At 32.6% G+C, this 21363-nt stretch overlaps 1 protein-coding gene across 1 annotated transcript; it reads left to right on the top strand.

Annotated features, from left to right (window-relative positions):
• Positions 1–14004: 14004 nt before the first annotated feature.
• Positions 14005–15764, top strand: LOC108463959 (protein CDI-like). The gene is made up of 2 exons (XM_017763993.2): positions 14005–14269; positions 14655–15764. The coding sequence occupies exon 2, from the start codon at positions 14696–14698 to the stop codon at positions 15455–15457; it is 762 nt and encodes a 253-aa protein (XP_017619482.1). The 5' UTR covers positions 14005–14269; positions 14655–14695; the 3' UTR covers positions 15458–15764.
• The last annotated feature ends 5599 nt before the right edge of the window (positions 15765–21363 follow it).

Below are 21363 nucleotides of genomic sequence, written 5' to 3'. Positions count from 1 at the left end.
CTTTATAGTCACCTTATTGTCGACGGTAATCAATGCAAAGTCTCATTGAACCATCCTTCTTCTTCTGAACAATACAGAGCACCCAGGAGAGAAACTCGGTCTCACAAATCCCTTGTCTGTTAACTCCTCGCAATCGAGCCTTCAATTCTTTTAATTCAATGAGCCATTCTATATGGAGCAATCGAGATCGGTGCAAGATGCAAGCAACAAGTCAATAGCAAACTCTATCTCTCTGTTCGGAGGCAACCTGCAATTCCTCCGAAATACATCCGAAACTCACAGACTATCAGATCGATTCAAACTTCATTGAGGCAACTCAAGATTCATTACATAAGCCAGATAAGCTTCACACCCTTTTCTCATGTATTTCTGTGCAGACATGTGTGACATCACCATAGGTAATTTATTTGATTCACCTGTTTCAACCCACAGAATTTCTCCATTTTCACATTTCAACTCTAGTGTTTTTTGTTTACAATCTACCTTGGCATCATACAATGTCAACCAGTCCATTCCCAAGATAACGTCAAACTCATCAAATGGTAACAGCATCAAATTAGCCGGAAAACAGTGACCTTGAATCATTAATGGGCAATTCTTGCAAACCTTGTCAACTAGCACATATTGGCCTAAGGGGTTCGACACTTTAATCGTAAACTCAATAAACTCAACAGGCAACTTTTTATTAGATACTAAATTCATGCAAATATAGGAATGAGTGGACCCGGGGTCAATCAATGTAATAACAATAGTATCATAAAGAGAAATGTACCAAGAATGACATCGAGATGATGCATCTTCTCGGGCATGTATAGCATAAGCTCTAGCAGGTGCTCTAGCTTCTGATCTTGCTGTTGAATCTTTCATCGCAGTTTTACTGCTAGTCCCACGTCCAGTATTTCTCGGTGGTCTACCTCTACTAGCGGTGGTATTCTTTCTAGCACTCAAATCTTTCTTCTTTAACTTTCTCCGCATAATCTCTAATAAAATGCTCATGAGAATCGCACTGAAACAAGCTCGCTCGGTTCCCCAACACTCACCATAATGTTGCTCGCCACATTGTCGACACTCGGGCTTTCTAGGTCGCACATTACCCACACTTGCCATCAAGTAGCTTGAGCTTTAGACCCGAATATGCTCTACCACGATCTCGTGTGAATCCCCAATTGAAACTGTCATTCGAGGGTTTGTCTCTTTGGACCTCTTTGATTGAGATTGAAATGGCTTGCTTATCGGCCTTTTTCGACATCTCGAGCCTCAATAGTCGCTTTTCTTCTTTCTTTGTTTAATTCTTCGCTTTAAGAGCTCGATCAACCAATACTACAAATTCTTTCAACTCCAAAATTCCTACAAGCATTTTAATGTCCTCATTTAGCCCATCTTCAAACCTTCTACACATAATGGCCTCGGTGGACACACATTCTCGGGCATACTTATGAGTCTTACAAATTCGCGCTCATACTGCTATGCACATCTTGCCTCGCTTCAATTCAAGGAACTCCTTCCATTTTTATCAATAAATCACCGACTTATGTATTTCTTTCTAAATTCTTCTGGAAGAAATCCCAAGTAACTCTTTCTTTTGGCACCATGCTACCAAAGTCTTCCACCGGTGGTAGGTCGAATCCTCAAAAGTGATACAAAGACACTTTAAGCACTCCTCGGGTGTACATGAGAGTTCATCAAATACACGGTAGAATTTTCAAGCCGAATTCGCTTTCTCGGGATCATCATCGACCTTTGCTCTAAACTCTTCGCCCTCGTTTTGAATCTTGTCAACCGGAGGCTTGTTCATTCTTACCAAATCTATGCCTTGAGCAGCCACAGAATCGCTTTGAGGTATAGGAGGGTGGAGGAGGTTGAGCATTTGGATTTGCTCGAATAAATTCAGATACCAATTGTTCATCATTTGGAGAAAGGCATCTCGAGCCTCATCTCCCTGCCTCAATGTCTCGTGTCTACTTTCCACAAAGCGGTCCCTTCAAGGAGCCGGCGCATTACTAGCAAAGATCATCACCGCAGTTCCTTCTGGATCCATTACTATATTAAAACAAAACACAGCTTTAGAATAATCAGAGTCACCACACTATCACAATATTTTTATGGCATGTATAACTAGAGTTTTACACACATTTTATTAGTCCGAGAACTGACTAAACCATAGCTCTGATACCACTAAATGTAACACCCCTTACCCTATCCGTCGCCGGAACAGGGTACGAGGTATTAACAAATTATAGTATATGCTATTAAATAAACCCAACAAAAAATATGGCATGCAATTTGATCATTATAACATATGTCATTAACAATACTAACCAACTTTAAAGGCTTCGTACAAAATGATTAGTTTGATACTATAAGTAGTAATTTGAACCTAGATAATTATGACACATAACAAAATAACTAAGTCTGCTATACATGCCATATTTCAAAATGTTGAGTTCAGATACCAAGAGTATTGATAGTGCGGGCGGATCTTCTACGATCTCGACTCGTGCTAGTTGAATGACACTATAAGACAAAGGATGAAAAGAAAGTAAGCTTATAGCTTAGTAAGTAGGTATATAAATAACAAATAAGAAATCTAATATGTTTACAACATAACTCAATTATGTCATATTTTTAATTTTATTGTTTACTCCAATTTGATCAAGCTGTCCCTCCTGCGTCATGATCACTAAATAACTCATAACTCGAGTTACGAAACTCAAAATTCAAATCCGTAAAATTTCCCTGAATCTAGACTCATAAAAATTCTTACTAAATTTTTTCTAGAATTTTTGGTTCATCCAATTAGTACAGTTTATTAGTTAAAGTTTCCCCTGTTACACAGCTCAACTGATCTGACCCCTGTTCACTACAAATTAAATTTCTCTCAGTATACAATTCAAATAACCATGAAACCTGTTTCATTTAAAACTAGACTCAATAAGGCATTTATGAATATAAACTATATTTCTTAATTTAATTTTTACAATTTGTAATGATTTTTCAAAGTTGAAATAGGGGATTACATAGTCATCCTGAGCAAGTCTCACACAATTGTAAATATCTCAAAATATAGAATTCCTTTGCCTGCTCTATTTCTTTTATATAAAAATAGACTCATTAAGCTTTAATTTTAAATCTCATTCAACCTCTAATTAAATTCCTTCTATTTTTGGTGAATTTTCAAAATCACGTCACTGCTACTGTCCAAAACAGTTTTAATGCTAATTTCATTCTTTCACACATTCTTTATACTAACCTCATTTTAACTTACATATATATATACCACAAATTATTTTCACCACATTTCATACATCACAAGTGTAGGTCTATGACTACAATGTTTCCACAAAACCATCCCGTTGAACAATTCGGATTAATCCTCGATACTTGATGGTTTCAGCACACAGCCCCACCATCATATTTCATCTAATTCGGCTCTCTTGTACACATGGTGAACACTTAGTACCACTCATGCGACCTAGCCGATTTGTCTCGTAGCTCTCTTGTCTACATGGTGTCCATCACTTGGAATCACGCATGCGACCTAGCTACATTTATCTCTCACGTAGCTCTCTTGTCTACATGGGATACATCCCGTATCACACATGTGACCTAGCTACTACATAGTATCTCGTAGCTTTCTTGTACACATGATGTGCACTCAGCATCATACATGTGACCTAGCTACGCCCTCTATTTTATTCGATTTTTCCAATGTTCAACCGGATCTCTCTATTATTTATTTCCATTCTTCCAATAGTCGATTTATACTTCAACATCAGCTAGTATATACATATAATAGGCTGAAATATAAGAATGTAAATGAAATTAATGTATTATTTACATACAAACTTACCTCGGTGCAAAATATGGGAACTTTGCAATTTAGTCCAAAACTTTCTCCTTTCCCCGTTCGAGGTCGATTCCATGCCTTTCTTGATCTATAACAACATATTTAGCTTATTTAACACTCAAACTATTTATTTTAATCCAAAAATCACATTATACAAAAATTACATTTTTTCCCCCTAACTTTTACAAAATTACAATTTTGTCCCAAGGCCCAGAAATTTAATTTCAGCCCTTATTCTTATGTTTAATGACCTACTGATCATTTTTCTCTTCTATGGCAACATCAAATTCTCACTCTAACACATAGTTATGAACAATAGGTGTTTTTATCGATTATGCCGTTTTGTTCGTTTTCGTTAAAAATCGCTTAGAAAAGATCGTTCCCCTAACTTCAAACATTCATATTCTACCATCAAACAACAAAATACATGCCTATCATTCATGGGTAAATTTTTAAACATAAACCCTAACTCGAACTAATGGTAGAAATAAGTAAACCGAGCTACGAGGATTTCAAAAATATGAAGAACATTAAAAACGGGGCTTGAATTCACTTACTATGAAGCTTGAAAGTTGAAGAAACCCTAGCTATGGAGGAGAGCAATTTTTGGCAGCAACTAATGAGGATGATAACCAATTTTGTGTTATTTTTCCCATTTTATTTCATTTAATATACAAATGACCAAAATGCCCTTACTACTAAACTTTCAAAAAAATTCCCTCCATGTCCAACTTTTTTCCATAACTTAAGAATGGGTCAAATTTCTATTTAAGACCTCCTAATTAATATCCCAAAGCAATTTCATACTAAAAACTTCTAAAATACAAGTTTTACAATTTATTCGATTTAGTCCCTATTCTCAACTTAAGCGCGAAATGCACAGAATTTCATCACGAAATTTTCATGAAATCATAAAATCATATCATAAACCCCAAAATAATTATAAAACGATTATTTCTATCTCGGATTTGTGATCACGAAACCACTATTCCGATTAGGCCCTAATTCGGGTTGTCACACTATGTTGCAACACAGCGACCAGCTTTGAGTTCCTATGGCTTTGGATGGTCTCCTACACATTTACTTTGTGCATTATCTCGCCTTTGGGCTTCATTTGACCCCTAAGGTCAATAAAAGACTCAAAATACACTTTTTATTGAATTTAAACTAAAATACAAAAACTAAACTAAAACATAATAAAACTAGTATTCAGGCTCCCTAAGTGCGAAAACTAGTTTCATCTACTACACCGAATTCCAGTAAATTAAAAATCATAATCATTTCTGAATGTTTTTCATTTCTTTATTTCTATTCATTATGTTCATTTTGATTCAAACATGCAATTCATTTCTGGTTTCAACGAACTAGCAGAGGGACCAATTGGACATACATAATTAAAGCTCAAATGATTTATAATTAAGTTCTAGCTTTTTGCCTATTAATTATAAACCTATTTATTCACAAAGTCATTCCACTATAGTATCATGACTGAACTCTCCCCAACAACATACCATTACGAAAGCAACTCGATTAGTGTTTGTCCAATGACCTTGCATAAGTGTGTTACTCTCATAGGATATCCTTAATCTCTTTGGGATAATATCCGTTCTCCCAGTATGGTCCTATTTTATCTCATGGTAACCATTACATCTTCATGAAAATTCAATTACTATTAAATAGTAATCGATTCATTCATCATAAAGATTAACAACCCATGGGCATGTTTACTTTTCATCAACCATGTAATGCCAATGAGAGGATATCATTTACCTATGTCTCGGGTTATGAATTCCACTATTGTAAATGGCGCTACATACTACAGAAGTCGTAAACCCAAAGCATTAACTTTTGGTTCCTTATCTATTTAAACTCAACAATTTACTTACATTAACGTTTACGAGTCACGGATACATAGTTCGTCATCCACTCAAGATTTAGGTATGTCACACTATAAATGTCACAAGTGAATAAATCCATAAATGAATTTAGGATCTATTCTTTTTGGGTCCAGTTCAATGTACTGTCAGTCTAGTCAGTCACATATATAAGAGTCATCCGCTCTTATGCCCAATAGAAAGCATCTCCCCAATTGAACTTGATAGATGACATATTAGTCTTTCAATTAGTTTGCTTATTTTTTATTAGACTAAGGACATGATTAGGTTCGTCTACTAATATAAGTTGTCTTTTTGTATCATGATCTGACCATGTGATCCCACTCAATATTAGTTTAAACATTCGACAACCAATGAGCAACATTTGCTTCCATTTTGCTTTGCGTGCAAAAATCTTGTGAAGACAATATACAAAGTATTAATGTAATTCATGAATAATTTTATTAACCAATTTGTTCGAAAAATTATAAGTGTACTTAGACAAAAATACTACACTTAGGGCACCAAATCCAACAATTTGTCTAGAACAGTAATTGACTTTTTCATGAAAGAAGATGTAATGGTTACCATGAGACAAAATAGGATCAAGTTGGCTGAATAGATTTAACTCAAAGAGATTAAGGATATTCTATGAGGGTAACACACTTATGATGAGATCATTGGTCAGTAACTTATTAAGTTGCTTTCGTAAAGGTATATAATAAACGAAGAGTAAAAACTTAATTATTAATTATTTTAGCCCTATGTCCAATTAGTCCCCCCTCTCTTGCTCGATATAACCTAAAATGAATTGCATGTAGGACCGATACTATGGAATGAATGAAAAAGACAATTAAAAGAAACAAATTACATGTATTACTATTCGCAATGAATGTTTTTTCTCACCAAGTACAAAAGATGACTTAGAAATTAATTAATTTCTTTGAATTATTATTTAATTAAATACAATTAAACAATTAAAGTTTGAAATGAGAATTAACTTAATTAGTCATCATAGTTTTATTGAATAATGCAATTAAGTATATTTATTTATAAATTCTAATGTGGAAAAGTTTGCATGACTTTAACGAGATCAAAATTAGGTTGAGAAAATCTTTTAATTGGATTAATTAGTTAATTAATATTCTAAGAAATAGAAAAATAGTTATTGGGTTGGATAACTAATAAGTGTTGGATAAAAATCAAGAATTGTACCTAATACACAAGATAGGCTCAATGAGCCCATCCCAAGCCCAATGAGCCCATCCTGTGTGAAAGGGGTAGCAAACCCTAGTATTCGTTAAGGTAGCCACCACCCCAAGGGTTTCCCAAATAGAAAAAAAAATATTTTTTCTATTATAATATTATTATTTAATTATCCCTTGTTCAAGCAAAACTCTTGTATTATTTTCCTATAAGTAAGAACTATGAGATTATCTAAATATAAACAAGATACAATCAATAAAGCAACAAAATTCATTCACTATTAGAAAATAGTAATAATTTATTTACAAAAGTAATTATATTTTCTAAAAGCTCAAACTTTTCAGCTCCTGTAGGGAGAAATTAAATTTTCAATTAGAAGTTAATAAAAGTTTTTATTCTGTGCCTTCAATTCATTTTGTTTAAGCTCGTAGTCAAAGTAATTCGAGGTTCGAGGATAGCAAAAAAGATTGTTTGGTAGAAAGTGAGAAACAACTTAGACCGCCTTACACAAAGCATATATAATAATTTAGTTTAGGGTTTTTTTATTATAAATACTACATGACTCAATTTTAAAAAAAAAAAAATCTTAAACTTTCATTATGCCTACAAATGTTATTTTCTAAACTAATTTTTCCAACAATGGGTTCTATAGCCTGAATATTGTTATAATAATTCCCATTATGTGCTAGAAACAACTCCCTTCTAGTTTGTCTATTGTCATGATCCACTTCATTTGTTGTCTTATGAGGCAGGTTCTTCTAGTGTCAAGGTTGTTGGCACTGCATTAATGGATAAGGATAAGGCTTTGCACAAAGTTAGACATAGCCTGCTTCAAGCGCAACAACGCATGGAGACTTATTATGACAAGGGTTATAGAGATGTATCATTTTTTTTGGTGACTTGGTTTGGCTTTGATTATAGTCCAATCGTTATTGTTCTCTTAGGCCCTAGTATTCTCATAAGTTGTTTCCTTGATTCTATGGTCATTTTCCAATTATTTGCAAGATTGGTCTTGTGGCATACGAATTATAATTACTTTTGAGCAACAAAATTTATAATGTTTTCGATGTAAAAGGCTTTTAAAGGTGATAACCCTCTTAAATTAGCTACACTTCCATCGATAGAAGATGGTTGTGTTGTTCATACTCCTACTTCTATTATTTGGATTTATATCAATCGTGGTCAATAAGAGCTTTTAGTTCAATGGATTGGTTTACTACTTGAGAAGATTTGGATATTTCACGTAGCTTATTCTGACTTTAAGTTTGAGGATAAGTTCTTTTTATGGCAGGGAGTAATGTTGTGGAAGCTTTTATAGGTCACACATATGAGAGGAAAATGCATTAGTTTAAGTTCTTAAAGTGAAATTATTTAATTTTTATTTTACATTACTTTTACTTTAGGTTCAAGTTTATTTTAAGCTATTTTTAATCAAGGTTAAGTTGTTTTATTTATTTTTAGAAATATATTTTAATTTGCATGTAACTAGTTCATATTTAAGGTTCTATTGAAGAATAAAAACATAAGCAAAATTTCTATCTATTTTTCAAGAGATCTAGGTCTCTCTCTAAACGAGTCCTAATGGTTTTAATATCCCTTTGACGAGTTAATTATCAATCACCATAGGTTGTTTAGGGATAGTGATAAAGGGAAGACAATCGCTTCCAATGTTCCCATCAATCGTCCAATGAATCGATCCTATTCTCATGTTCTCAATAGAGCTACTCTTTCACTGCCACTTGAAGCTCATTAACCGGACCTAAGATGCATTCTTTTCTCTTTTTTTTCTCACTTGTTTTATTTCCCTTAAAAGCCTAATATCTACAATGCTTTTATATAACGAAACAAAATGCCAAATACTATTACAATTACAAATTATACCTCTTTTTCTTTTATTATGGCCTTTTCACTTTCTTTTTATAAGGCAAGCCATGATAGCTCTCCTTTTTTCCCTTTGCATTTCTTCATCATCTAACCCTATTTATAAGTTAGCAACTAGACACAAAGAACCTCAGCAACTAAAAACCCAATCATTTTTTTCCTTTGAGCTATCAATATCTCTCTTGAGTCGTCTTTCCCTTTTATGTTCATAGCTCCCGTTGTTGCAATACTCAAGCCACTTTAGGTTTTTTAACCATGATCACTTCCAAAGTTATTCCTACTAACCCACTTTTCTTCCCTTACCTTCTCCAATGCCTTCGGAGCCTCCTTTCACTCCACCTCTCTTTCGAAACCAAAACTTTCAAACAAAAATCCATTTGCAAAAGCTTCCATGTAAGGTTTATGATTCTCCTCTTGCCACCTCATTTGTCTCTGATACACAAGTTCTAGTTTTAAAAATGACGTTAGGTAACCCCTAATATTTCAATTTGTTATTCTTTATGTTTCCTCGACATGTATGTCATTTTAAGGTTATAGTTTATTTTCTTGAACGAAACATGTTAAAAGAAACTGAGGATATTGTTTTGTTTCTTTAAATTTTTTTTCTTCTTTGTTTTTATTGGTTTTTTCACTGTCAGTAAAATAAAGTCATGTTAACAAAAAAAATCCCATGTCATCCAACCGTTTTAGACTTAACAACACAATGACTAAAAAGACAAATTTAGATACTTTGGTGATTAAATTAAAATTTTTCATAATTGGATGACCAAAACAAAAACACATTAAAAGTTTACTGACTAGCTAAGTAGTTTGCCAAATTTCATAAAAAATTGATATGAAAATTAAATGCAATTTTGGTTAAATTGGTAAAATTGAGATGATAAAGAGTATAATGTTTGGGTTCAAATCTCATAATTCTCATAATTCTCAAATATCACCTTATTAAAATTTAAAAAAGCCAAATTCAAAAATAATTTTCATTTTTACAATTTTTTCTCAGAAACAAAAAGATTTTAAATATCATAAATTTGTAATACAAAAAGTTATATAATTTCTAAATAACTAAATTTCATAAGGGTAAAGATTCAGTAGAAGTTACAGGAGAAAAAGAATTCTGTAGAATGAAATGGTGTTGAAGAAAGCGAGTAAAACATGTGACATGCACGTGAAATCCCGACGCCGGTGGGTGGTATGAAGGTGTGTCACCTGCTGATTTATGAGAAATCTATATACTTGCTCACATGTGGCGTTGACGACTCCTCTTAAATGTTGGGTTAATGCATTATTTGAGAGTTCAACATTTTTTTTTAAAGTTACTCTATAAATTGGGTTTTTTTTTTAAATTAGAGTCTCAATTTTTTTTATTAAGTTAGTCTTTAAAATTAACAATTGTTCTCATATTAGATTTGAATTTTTTTTGTTTAATTTAGTCCCTATATTTCCTTAAAAAAGGTTAGAAAAAAAATTAAACTCTAATGTAAGAATAATTGTAAAGTTTAAGGACTAAAAAGAAATTTAAATGATAATATGAGTGTGACAGCCCTAAAGTGACCCTAGTCGGAAAGCGGTTTCGGGACCGCTAAATCGAGTCACCAAATATTTGAATATGATATCTATTGTTTAAAATATGTGATTATGAATGTGTGAAGGTTTTAAGCTTCGATTTAGTAAATTGCATGTGAAATTAGTCGATAGGACTTATGTGTGACACTTTTGAAATGTGATAGGTAAATCTATAAGGATCTATTAGTGCATGTAATCAAAGGGGTGGACTTGCATGTCAATTTCCCCCTTTTTAATTGCTAGTGGCCAGCCATGACAAAGAATGATGGGCAAAACATGTCATAAAACATGTTGTGACAATGGTGTATGTTAGAAAAAAATAAAATAAGGAGTATGGGTAATAAAGAAATGGGAAAAAAAAAAGAATGGTGTGAGTGTTCCCCCCCCCCATTGCCGTGAGTTGAGGGAAAGAAGAAAAAAAAAAGTGTCCATCATTTTTTCACTTCTTTTGGCTGAAAATTCTAAGGAAAAAAAGAAAACAAGTTGTGTTCTTTGGTTCTTCTTGGCCGATTTGAGAGGGGGAAGAAAGGAGTGAAGCAATCGGTCATCTTAGGTCGATATTAAGGTAAGGAAGTTGATACTAGTTCTTGAAATCCTAGTTGATTTTGAGTGAGATATCAAGTTATTGTTGGTAACCCATGTTGAAATTGTGATTTTGGAATAAGTAAGGTTTTTGGCTATGGAGATTAATAAGGGTGATGGTTGTGTTTCATGCTAAATCTTGATGATTATGAGTTCCTTTCTTGGGTCTACCTTAGATCCATGAAGTATATTTTTATTTGGTGTTGTTGGAAGTATCGGCCATGGTATATCCCTAAGCATGATTTATGCTTATTGCATGATAGGTATGATTTGTGTTTTGGATATATGTTTATATTTGGTTATAATCAACTTGTGATTCGGCTCTTGCACATATATATATATATATATATATATATATATATATGTTTGCACATGATGTATTGGTATGACATATATACTATCTCAAGGTATATATTTACATATGATGATGTTTCGGTTATGAAGTAAATGATTGATACGTATTGAGTTACAATATGTAATGCGTTAGTTAGTAAAATGTATGCCATTTATGTGTGGTATTAAGTATATAATTGGCCTCAACATGGACATGCATATTTGGCCACATGAGGTGGATTGGTGTGCATGCATTCGGTTAGAGGCAAGCATATTGATGCCTATTCTTGGCTTAGATAATCGGCTAAAAGAGAGTGTGGACTATTGTGTTGAGTTAGATTCATGATTTCGTACATATGTGACTTTAATGTCTAATGAATATATATGGGCTAAATACCTTGAGTTACTCTTTTTGATACTCAAATGATTAAATCAATTTATTTGTCAATTTAAGCTCAAGAGCAAGGGGGAACTAAATTCGATAAAGGGAAGGAAAAAGTGGTCGAATAGCTATCGAAATCGTTCGACAACATCCGAGGTAAGTTTTCGAGTAATGGAATTTGGATTATGATTTGATTAGATCATGTATTAAGCAAATCAAAATCATGCTCTTTGTGTGTGGCTATTGAGCCGAAATTGCAAGTGTGATAAGTGTCTTGTGTTTGAGTTTTGCTAATGAAAATGAAATACGAATGTGTCATAATTTATTGATAATTGTGCTTGGTTATTGAATGATGTCCGGCTAAGTCCCGAAGGCTTTGTGCTAAGTGACTATATCCGCGGACTAAGATCCGAAGGCATTCATGCGAGTTACTAAATCCGGACTAAGATCCGAAGGCATTTGTGCGAGTTACTAAATCCGGTTAAGTCCGAAGGCATTTGTGCGAGTTACTATAACCGGGCTATGTCCCGGAGGCATTTGAACGAGTAGCTATATCCAGTTAAACTCCGAAGGTACGTGATTCGGGAATGAATGAACTTGCTGTAAAAATTTCAGTTAATACACTTGTGAAATCCCAACAATGAGGTATGTTTCGTATGTGCTTTGAATTAGTTGAGCCCTTACAAATAAGTATTCGCTCAGTTGATAAATGAGCTACCGGCCTTTGGCTAAGTTGATCTTTGTGTATGAATATAAGGTTGGTAATGTGAAGTAAGTATGATATTGAGAATTTTTGCATATGAAATTATCTGTTTAGCTACATGAATGCTATACTTTGGTTGTGTTTAAATTCATGGCTCAAACTTACTAAGCATTAAATGCTTACTCGTTTTCTTTGATTTTCTTTTATAGATTTTGGTTCTTCAGCTATCGGACTCGGATTTTGAAGTCGAAGTCGCCCACACTATCAAAGCTCCTTCTTGGTATACTATTTGGTTGAACTTTGAAATGGCATGTATAGGACTACCCTTTTGTTGTAGGTCATGTACCTCTCGGTTTTGTGTAAATTTGGATAGCCATGCGAAAATGGCTTAAGTATACTTTGGGCATGGTATTATAATCATTGTATGTTGTTCATTAAGAGGTATGGAAATGTTTGGAAACGATTAGCCATTGGGATGGTTAATCATGATCATATTTTGTGCTATTTATGTTTAAGGGCTAGTTGAATCATGGAAACTATGAAATAGGTAAAGCCTACCTTAAAGACAGATGCTGACAGCTGCAGTGACGTGGATGTGAAAAATCACTAAAAATATTAGGAATGGAATTAAATAGTGAATAAATTATGTAAACGAACCTTGACGAGTCTATTTGCATAGGAGAGTAACGAAACGATCATATGAACAGTATGTTAAGAGATATTTAAGTTTTCGTGAGACAGGGCCAGAACGGTTTCTGGAGTCCCTGTTCCGAATTTGGAAATTCATTATAAATTGACCAGATATAATTAGAAGTCATGCCATATATGTACAGATTCCTTTTCGAGTCTAGTTTCCGTAGAAACAAATAGCATCAGTATTGAAGCCCTGTACAGGGAGATATCCAAATCGTAATGCAGGAAGGTCAGTGTAGTCACACCCTGTAACAGGGGAGACTTTAACTAATAAACTGTACTAATTGGCCCAACCAAAAATTCTAGAAAATAATTTGTAGATGCATATATGAGTCTAGTTTCAGGAAAAAATCACGAAACTGATTTTCGAGTTGTGGAACTCAAGATATGATTTTTAAGGTGACAGTGACACAGCTAGCCGGCTGTCTGGAAATTTTTAAAATGAACTGTGCAAGTAAGTGGATTAAGCCCGTTAACCCCTCGTGTCCGACTCCGGCGACGGTCTCGGGTACGGGGTGTTACAATGAGAACAAAAATAAAATATGAAAACAATTGAAAAAGTTGAGTCTAAAATATGGTAAAAGAAGAAAAAAATTAGAGGTAGGCTGTGGGAGGCATGAAAATTCTGTGGACGTGGGAAATTCCTTGGGCGCCACAGTATTTGAGTGGAAAGGAAATTTTGATATATTAATAACAAAATAGATAAATAAATATTAAGTAAGTAAATTATAAAAGTAATAAAAAAATGTCTCCTATTCAATATTTAACATTTAGGAAAAATAAATCAAATTGAGATAAATAATGAATGTGAAATAATTACATGAATTTGATTTTATATGAAATTTACATTTAGTGGTTATTTTAATTTTATTAAAACTGTTGTTTGATAATAAAAAAAAAAAAAGAAGAAATCTGTAGTATATCAATATATGATAAAGAAAATGAATCTTTCTTTTTCTAATTTATCACAATTCAGTTTGAATGCCTTTGGGTGGTTTTGCTTAGCTTCTATATATAAAATTACCACACTCTTTATTTCAGCGCTAAATCCTCGCTCCCATCAATTTTGTTCAATTTCCTTTTCTTTGAAACCCCATTTCTATAAATTCTCCTTCTCTGAATCATCCAACACCACCATGTAAATGCCACTCCTCCCTTTCTTTCTTTACACACTTTCAACTTTCACGTTTCCCTTTTTTTTCCAGGTAATCTCTCATTTTTCTTTCTGCTTTTTAAGCCCATAATGTTACTCATCTGATTCTTTTCTTGTTAATTATTTCACATTGCTTCTTTTTAATTTTTTTATAGATTTATTTCTTTATTTTTTAATTGATGGGAAGCACTGTATTTTTTTTTTTTTTTGAATCTCATTTTTCTGTTCGGTTTTCGATATTTATATTTGAAAGAGAAAACCGAGTAAAGAAAAAAAATCAAAAGAGCTAGAAATTTTCAGTGTCCGATTGTTTACGGATTGGCCCTGAAAATCATTTAAATGAGGAAATTTAATTTTTCCCTTTTCCTTCATATTGTTTGTTATTTATGAATTTAGGGAAATTACCGTTTTGACTGAAAATATGTTTTTTAATATAGTTTGTACAGATCTTTATTGTTGAAGAAAACTTCTGCAAACAATGACTTCGGCTAATGGCAATGCTTCACAAGTGACCAACAATGACGATGTAAGGAAACCCTTCAAAATCTTTATTGGTTACGATCCGCGTGAAGATCAAGCGTATGAGGTCTGCCGCCATTCTATCTTGAAACGCACTTCTATACCTGTTGAGATCACACCCATTGTTCAATCGGATCTTAGGGCAAAAGGCCTTTATTGGCGCAGCAGGGATCAGTTCGAGAGCACGGAGTTCTCCTTTACGCGGTTCCTAACACCATACTTAGCGAATTACGATGGCTGGGCAATGTTTGTCGACTGTGATTTCCTTTACTTAGCTGATATCAAGGAGTTAACCGAGTTAATCAATGACAAATACGCGGTCATGTGTGTTCATCACGATTATTCACCGAAAGAGAAAACGAAAATGGATGGTGCTGTGCAGACAGTTTATCCCAGGAAGAATTGGTCTTCCATGGTGTTGTATAACTGTGGTCATCCGAAGAACAAAGGGTTGACACCAGAGGTTGTGAACAACCAAACCGGTGCTTTTCTTCACAGGTTCCAGTGGCTTGACGACAATGAAATTGGGTCCGTCCCGTGTGTTTGGAATTTCCTGGAGGGGCATAACAAGGTTGTTGAGAATGACCCCAAAACATTTCCGAAAGCTATACATTATACTCGTGGAGGACCATGGTTTGAGGCATGGAAGACTTGCGAGTTTGCTGATCTTTGGCTGAAAGAGATGGAAGAGTACATGAAAAAGAAATCAAATGTGAGTTAACTCAAAATCCCAAAATGGTTAAGTGGTATTTTCTAGTATCTGTTAAACTAGTATGCCAATTCATTCCTGCCGGTGGCCACATTATTATTAGATATTGAATTTGTATTGTGAATCCTAAATCTAAATATGCTTTAGGGAAGGTATCTTCTTCTACATGGTAGTCTATCAAACAGGTATTTGCATGCCTCGTATATGTAATCCTTTGATTATTTATTGGTTTCTGACTACATTTGGGATATGATCCCTTGGTATGTTATGCAGAATCATTAATTATTTAATGTTATTCAGATTTTTCATTTTTCTGAAATCATTTGTATTTGACTCATATTTGTATGGCATGAAAGTATGATCCTTTGACATATATGAGAGGGGATTTTCTTTTGTAATAAGATGATGAAATTGATAGGTGCAATCTTTTTGCCGTTGAGTTTCATAATTTGCAAATTTGGTTGGCCAGGGTGAGTGAGAATTTGCTTATTGATTTGCAAATATTTCCATTTTTTGTTTGCTTTAAATATCTCAGATCGATGGGTGAATGTGGTTAACTCTTTTGATTTTATCTTTTTTCTATTATTAACCAAGGAATCAACTCTTGATTTTATCTCTCTTTTGGTCCCTACTGGGAAATTGTTTTTGTGAAAACTTTTGAGCTTTTAAATGAAGGCTTTATTCACTGTTTGACTTCCAAACTATATCCATTTTTTCGGTTTGCTATTTAATTTTTTTTCCAGCACCTAAACTATTGTTTTGTTATATATTTTAATAAAAAAACATTTATCATAAAGGCTATCTTAATGAAATAACATGAAATAAACAACTCCAAATTACTAGAGCTTGAAGTTATTTAAAATTGCAATGATTTAACCTGAAAAATCAAGCCTAAAACTAAACAGCTGAAATCCGAAATTATTCAAATTTGATATTAGTCCAAACTTAAATAAAACAATTTTAAAATCCTAATTGTTCCGATCTAGATTATCTCTATAACGACTCAGTTTTAGTTGTGTCGAAAATCATAGGTTCGAGATTCAATTTCCGTAAACTGAGTCCATAAGTTTTAAATAAAGGTAATTGCAGATTTATTATATGGGTAATTTAGCCGAATTAGTGATTAATTAATGTTCAGGACTTAAATTGTAAAATCCAATAAGTATAGATTTTTAATTAGAAAAAGATTTAAAGTCTAAAATAGCAATTAGATCATGTCAAGTGGGTGTTAGTGGTTGGTCATGTTAATAGTGGATTAACTAAATAAATTAAAGTTAATGAAATTGTAACAACCCGTTTTTCAATAGTGTTGGAAATGACAGTTTTAGAACTTCATTTTTGATATTCGAGTTCGTAAATATTATTATTTAATATCTATGAGGTTAGTATATAGGTTAATTAAAGTTTGGTCCTTTAATTTTGTTAATTGGATAGTTGATTAAGGTACAAAAACTAAATTGTAGAAATCATAAAAGTCTAATCACTATAAAATTATAATTAACCAAAGGCTTAAAAATTTATTTAAGAATTAAATGAAGGCCTAATATGGCAAATAAGCCATTTTATTTGTAACTGGACGGTTTGGTGGGTTTAATGGATAAAATAATGTTAAAAGTTCTATGTAATGTAAATAAAAAATATAAAAATAAACATAAAAGAAAAAGGTTGGTTAGCCATTTTCCACCTTCTTCCCCACCGTTTGAACAAAAGAAAATTTGAGAAGCCATTGTTTTAGCTTTAACACATTGGCCCTTGTTAAAAACAACACAAGATCGTTCAAAAAGAAAGGAAATGTGAGAGTCGACGACAAGTGATGCCAACTTTTGGTTTATATTTCTATGACCCGAAACTAATTTAGTTACTACTTATTCATGACATACTACATTATACAATATTGATGTAAGCTATTAGTAGTTATTAAGTGAAATGTTATGGTTGGAATTGAATATTGAGATAAGAACTAAATTGAATAGAATAGAAAGTTACATGACTTAATCGATACAAGAAATTGGTATGAAATTGAACTTAAATATGTTATGTTACATGATGAATTGATTTTGAATTGAGAATGATGGGATGTGAATCGAACTGTGTGATGATATTGCAAATTGGTTACTCTATTAGTTATATAGGTCTATACTTTGAGACAATCGATGATACATTACGGTATCAGTTAAGATGCAGATTGACTATGTAATGATCTTATAGTTAGGGGTGTCGGAAAGTGCATTCCTGAGACTCCGTTCCCGTAAATTGGACTCGTAAATATTTATAATAAATATTTAAGAAGTTAGTTGTATAGTTAATTAGGTTTCAGTTAAGTAAATTTGTATAAATTAAAAGTTATCATAGTATAGGGACTAAATCGCGTATAGGGTAAAAATTGAATTATGATTTAAAAGTAAGAAGGAATTTTACGTTTATTTTTTAAGTGGACAGTAAATGGGTTAAAACAATTAATGATATGATATATATATATATATATATATATATAATAGATAATATATAAGTTATATTATAATTAATAAACTAAAAGTTAAAAGTATGTATATGTATCATATAATGTATACTATAAAATAAATGAAATTATAATAGTATAGAAAGTAGAAAAGGAAGAGAAAGACATGCAAAAGAAAGAAAGAAAAAGAAAGAAAAAGAGAAAGTCACGCACCGCATAGGGACTTTTAGGGTTTAAACTTTAATTGGTTAGTTAATTTAGTCTTTTTCTTGTAATCTTTATATTTTGGAATCTGGTTTGTAGGGCTACCGACCCATGTTGTGATTTTGGTATTGATTAAAATTTTAAATGTTATTATTATTAAATAGTTTTAGTATTAGGGATTAAATTGATAGATTTTAAGTTAGAAATGGAAAAGGATTAAATTGTAGAACAAATTGTAAAGTTTGAGTATTAAGGACTAAATTGTGAAAATTTAAAATTTAGGGGTTTAAGTGAAAATAAGGAATTAAATTTATTTTAAAATGAAATTTGTATGAAAATATAGAATTAAATGTGAAGAATAAAAATTAGACTCGGTTTAAGGACTAAATTGGAATTTAGGCAAATATTGAGTAAAAATTGAAGTATTCAATGTGAAAATTAATTGTGTTGTATTGATGTATTTTAATTGTTTTAATTCTATAGCTAACGTTGTACCAGAATTCTCGACTAAAAAGCGGAAGGATAAAATAGACGTCGAATAGCTCGGAATCCACTGTTTGTGTTTCTATAATCTGAACTAAGTTGTAAATTATTGCATTTGAAATTATTGCATATGGTAAGCATTGAAGGTGAGAATTAATGTGCTTTACAATTGAATTGAATTAATAGTTGATTTAATTGGACTGATTTGGCATATGTTATGAATGTATTGAGTAATTGGAAATTTGAAATGAACATATGTGTAATTGTGGTAATGTGCAAATATGAGAATTGAATATTGGTTGTATTTGAAAAGTGAAATGAAACCCTATTAACTGTATCAGGCTGAGTCGAATATAGATGGCATGCCATAGGATAGGAAGAGTTCAGGGATTTCTTCGACTTCGAGTTGATGAGGCACTGGGTGCCAATTTACTTCGATTTAACCGATAAGACACTGGTGTCAATTTATATAGCGCTGAGCGCAGTTACTACTTCGGATTTATCCGATGAGGCACTAGGTGCCAAACTGGTGTGTTGGTTGGATGCGTGTATCCATCTGAGCCCGAGTCGTGTTAATAGGGGTAAATAAATAATAAAGTTCTATAATTGATATTAAAATGACATGGTATGAGAAATGGAAGTGATATAGTGAAATGAAAATAGAATGTGAAATATGTTGTAAATACATGGAATATATGAGTTATATACTCATGAATTCAATATAGAATGGATAATGCTATTGTTTAAATGAAATGTGGATTTATATGTAAAAGCTATTTATATAGCTATCTATTGAGATATTTGTTAAACAAAACAAATATGATAACATGTGAAATTAAAATAATGGTATATGGCAAATATAAGCTTGGACAATATTATGTTCATATAATTCAAATTTTGCATTTTTGTATCATTATATTCTTAATTGTTCAGATTATAGAAATATTACTGAGTTTTACTTAGCGTATGGTTTTGTTTTCCGTGCGCAGGTTAGGTACTTCACTTTTGATCGTCGATTCAACATCCAGCAACAATTCTAATATCAAATGTAGTGATGTAGATATTTTGTGTTGGCATGTACCTAGGATATTTAGTTGATAGTTATTTTGTGGATGGATTGTAAATAAAACTATAAGTTTAATGTTGGTTGGTGTATATGTAATCATGTGTTTGTGTTTGATGCCATAATATGGTATGTTGAATTGAACCAAGATAGGTTAGGGCGTTTGTGAATTTTAGTTGATACTTAGGTGGTTATGAACTAGGCTAAATGGAGTGATTTTGGTATGTTTATAATTTAGATTTGAATGATGCATTAACGATATGTTTTGATTATATAAATGTGGTATCAATGAAAGTACATTGGTTAGGCACTTAGGATTATTGTTTTGGCATGTTTTGAGTGTGTTTGATCGTGTTTTGAATAGGTTAAACGAATTATTTTTGAGTTGCTTAATGCCCAAGCAAGTAGGAATGGTAAAATTGTAGTTTAAGGCACAATTTAGGTTCACACAGCCAGACACACGGGCATGTGACTTGGCCGTATGAGACACACGGCTAGCACACGAGCATGCGAGACCATTCCGAATGGTACACAACCTAACACATGAGCATGTGGCTTGGCCGTGTGGCCCAAGTCAGTGAGTTATAAGGGCACGGACATAGGCTGGGACACGGCCGCGTGTCCCTACTTCGAATGCCCATACGGCCAGACACATGAGCGTGTGACTTGGCCGTGTGACCCCTGCAGTTAACATTTTTGTAATTATTTCCTAAACTTCTAGAATTGTTTCAGATTAGTCCCTGTCTATTTTTAAACTACTTTTAAGGTCCAATAAACTCATAATAAGGGTTGTAAGAGTAACTTTTACTCTGAATTGGGGTGGATTAACAAACCTCAATTAAGTGCATTCCACTAATATCATCGAAAATAAATTAAAAAGACAATCGTAGATGGAGTATGGAGTAATACTCTGATGCTAATAATTGGAATAGTCTTAGATGTATCTGAATTCTGACATAGAAGGGATAAATAGTGATAAAAGTGTAGACAATCGAAGACTAAATTTAGAAATGCATAGCATAATTTATTATTCAAATGTATAAGAATCTAGCATGAAAGTATTAGATTGTCGTCACCTACCCCTGCATACTATAATGTTATTAGTTAGTTTATATGTTGTTTATGATTGAATTAATTGTTTGATTCGTTAGTAATGCTCGTGACCCTAAATCATAGACGAAGAGGGGTTAGGGGTGTTATAGACTAATTTGAGTATCCATATTGAAATTTTGAGTTAGGTTAATAGTATTATATCAATGTGTTTTGTGATTGAATGCAATCGAATTGTTGTAATCCTATGATATTGCATGTGAATCAAATGAAACCGAGCCCTAGGGGTCAAAATGAATTCAAACGAGTCAAAAGACTCCAATAACAAATGAAATAGATGATATTAGAAGTGATAAATTAGAAATAGGACTGATAAAAGAATGTTTTGATATTGATATATTTAAAATGTTGTTATTATAAGCATAATGAAATGTCAATATAGATTATATTGAAGTGGGATGAATTGATGTTAGCTTTGTACACTTAACATGTTTATACTAAATATGTAAAACTTGATAACTCCAAGTTATAAGTATATGGTAGATATATGCATATAGTTATACATGTTTACTTAAGGTAGAATTGTTAATATTAATATTGCACACTTGAATTATAGAAATATCACTGAGTGATTCGCTCAGCGTATGGTTTTTTTTTTTT

Source organism: Gossypium arboreum, chromosome 2 (assembly GCF_025698485.1).
Source record: "Gossypium arboreum isolate Shixiya-1 chromosome 2, ASM2569848v2, whole genome shotgun sequence".
Taxonomy (NCBI): domain Eukaryota; kingdom Viridiplantae; phylum Streptophyta; class Magnoliopsida; order Malvales; family Malvaceae; genus Gossypium; species Gossypium arboreum.
This window is presented reverse-complemented; position numbering and strand designations above follow the sequence as displayed.

Bases quoted from the DNA above. Each gene is read 5' to 3' on its own strand.
- LOC108463959 (XM_017763993.2), top strand. From the start codon at position 14,696: ATGACTTCGGCTAATGGCAATGCTTCACAAGTGACCAACAATGACGAT.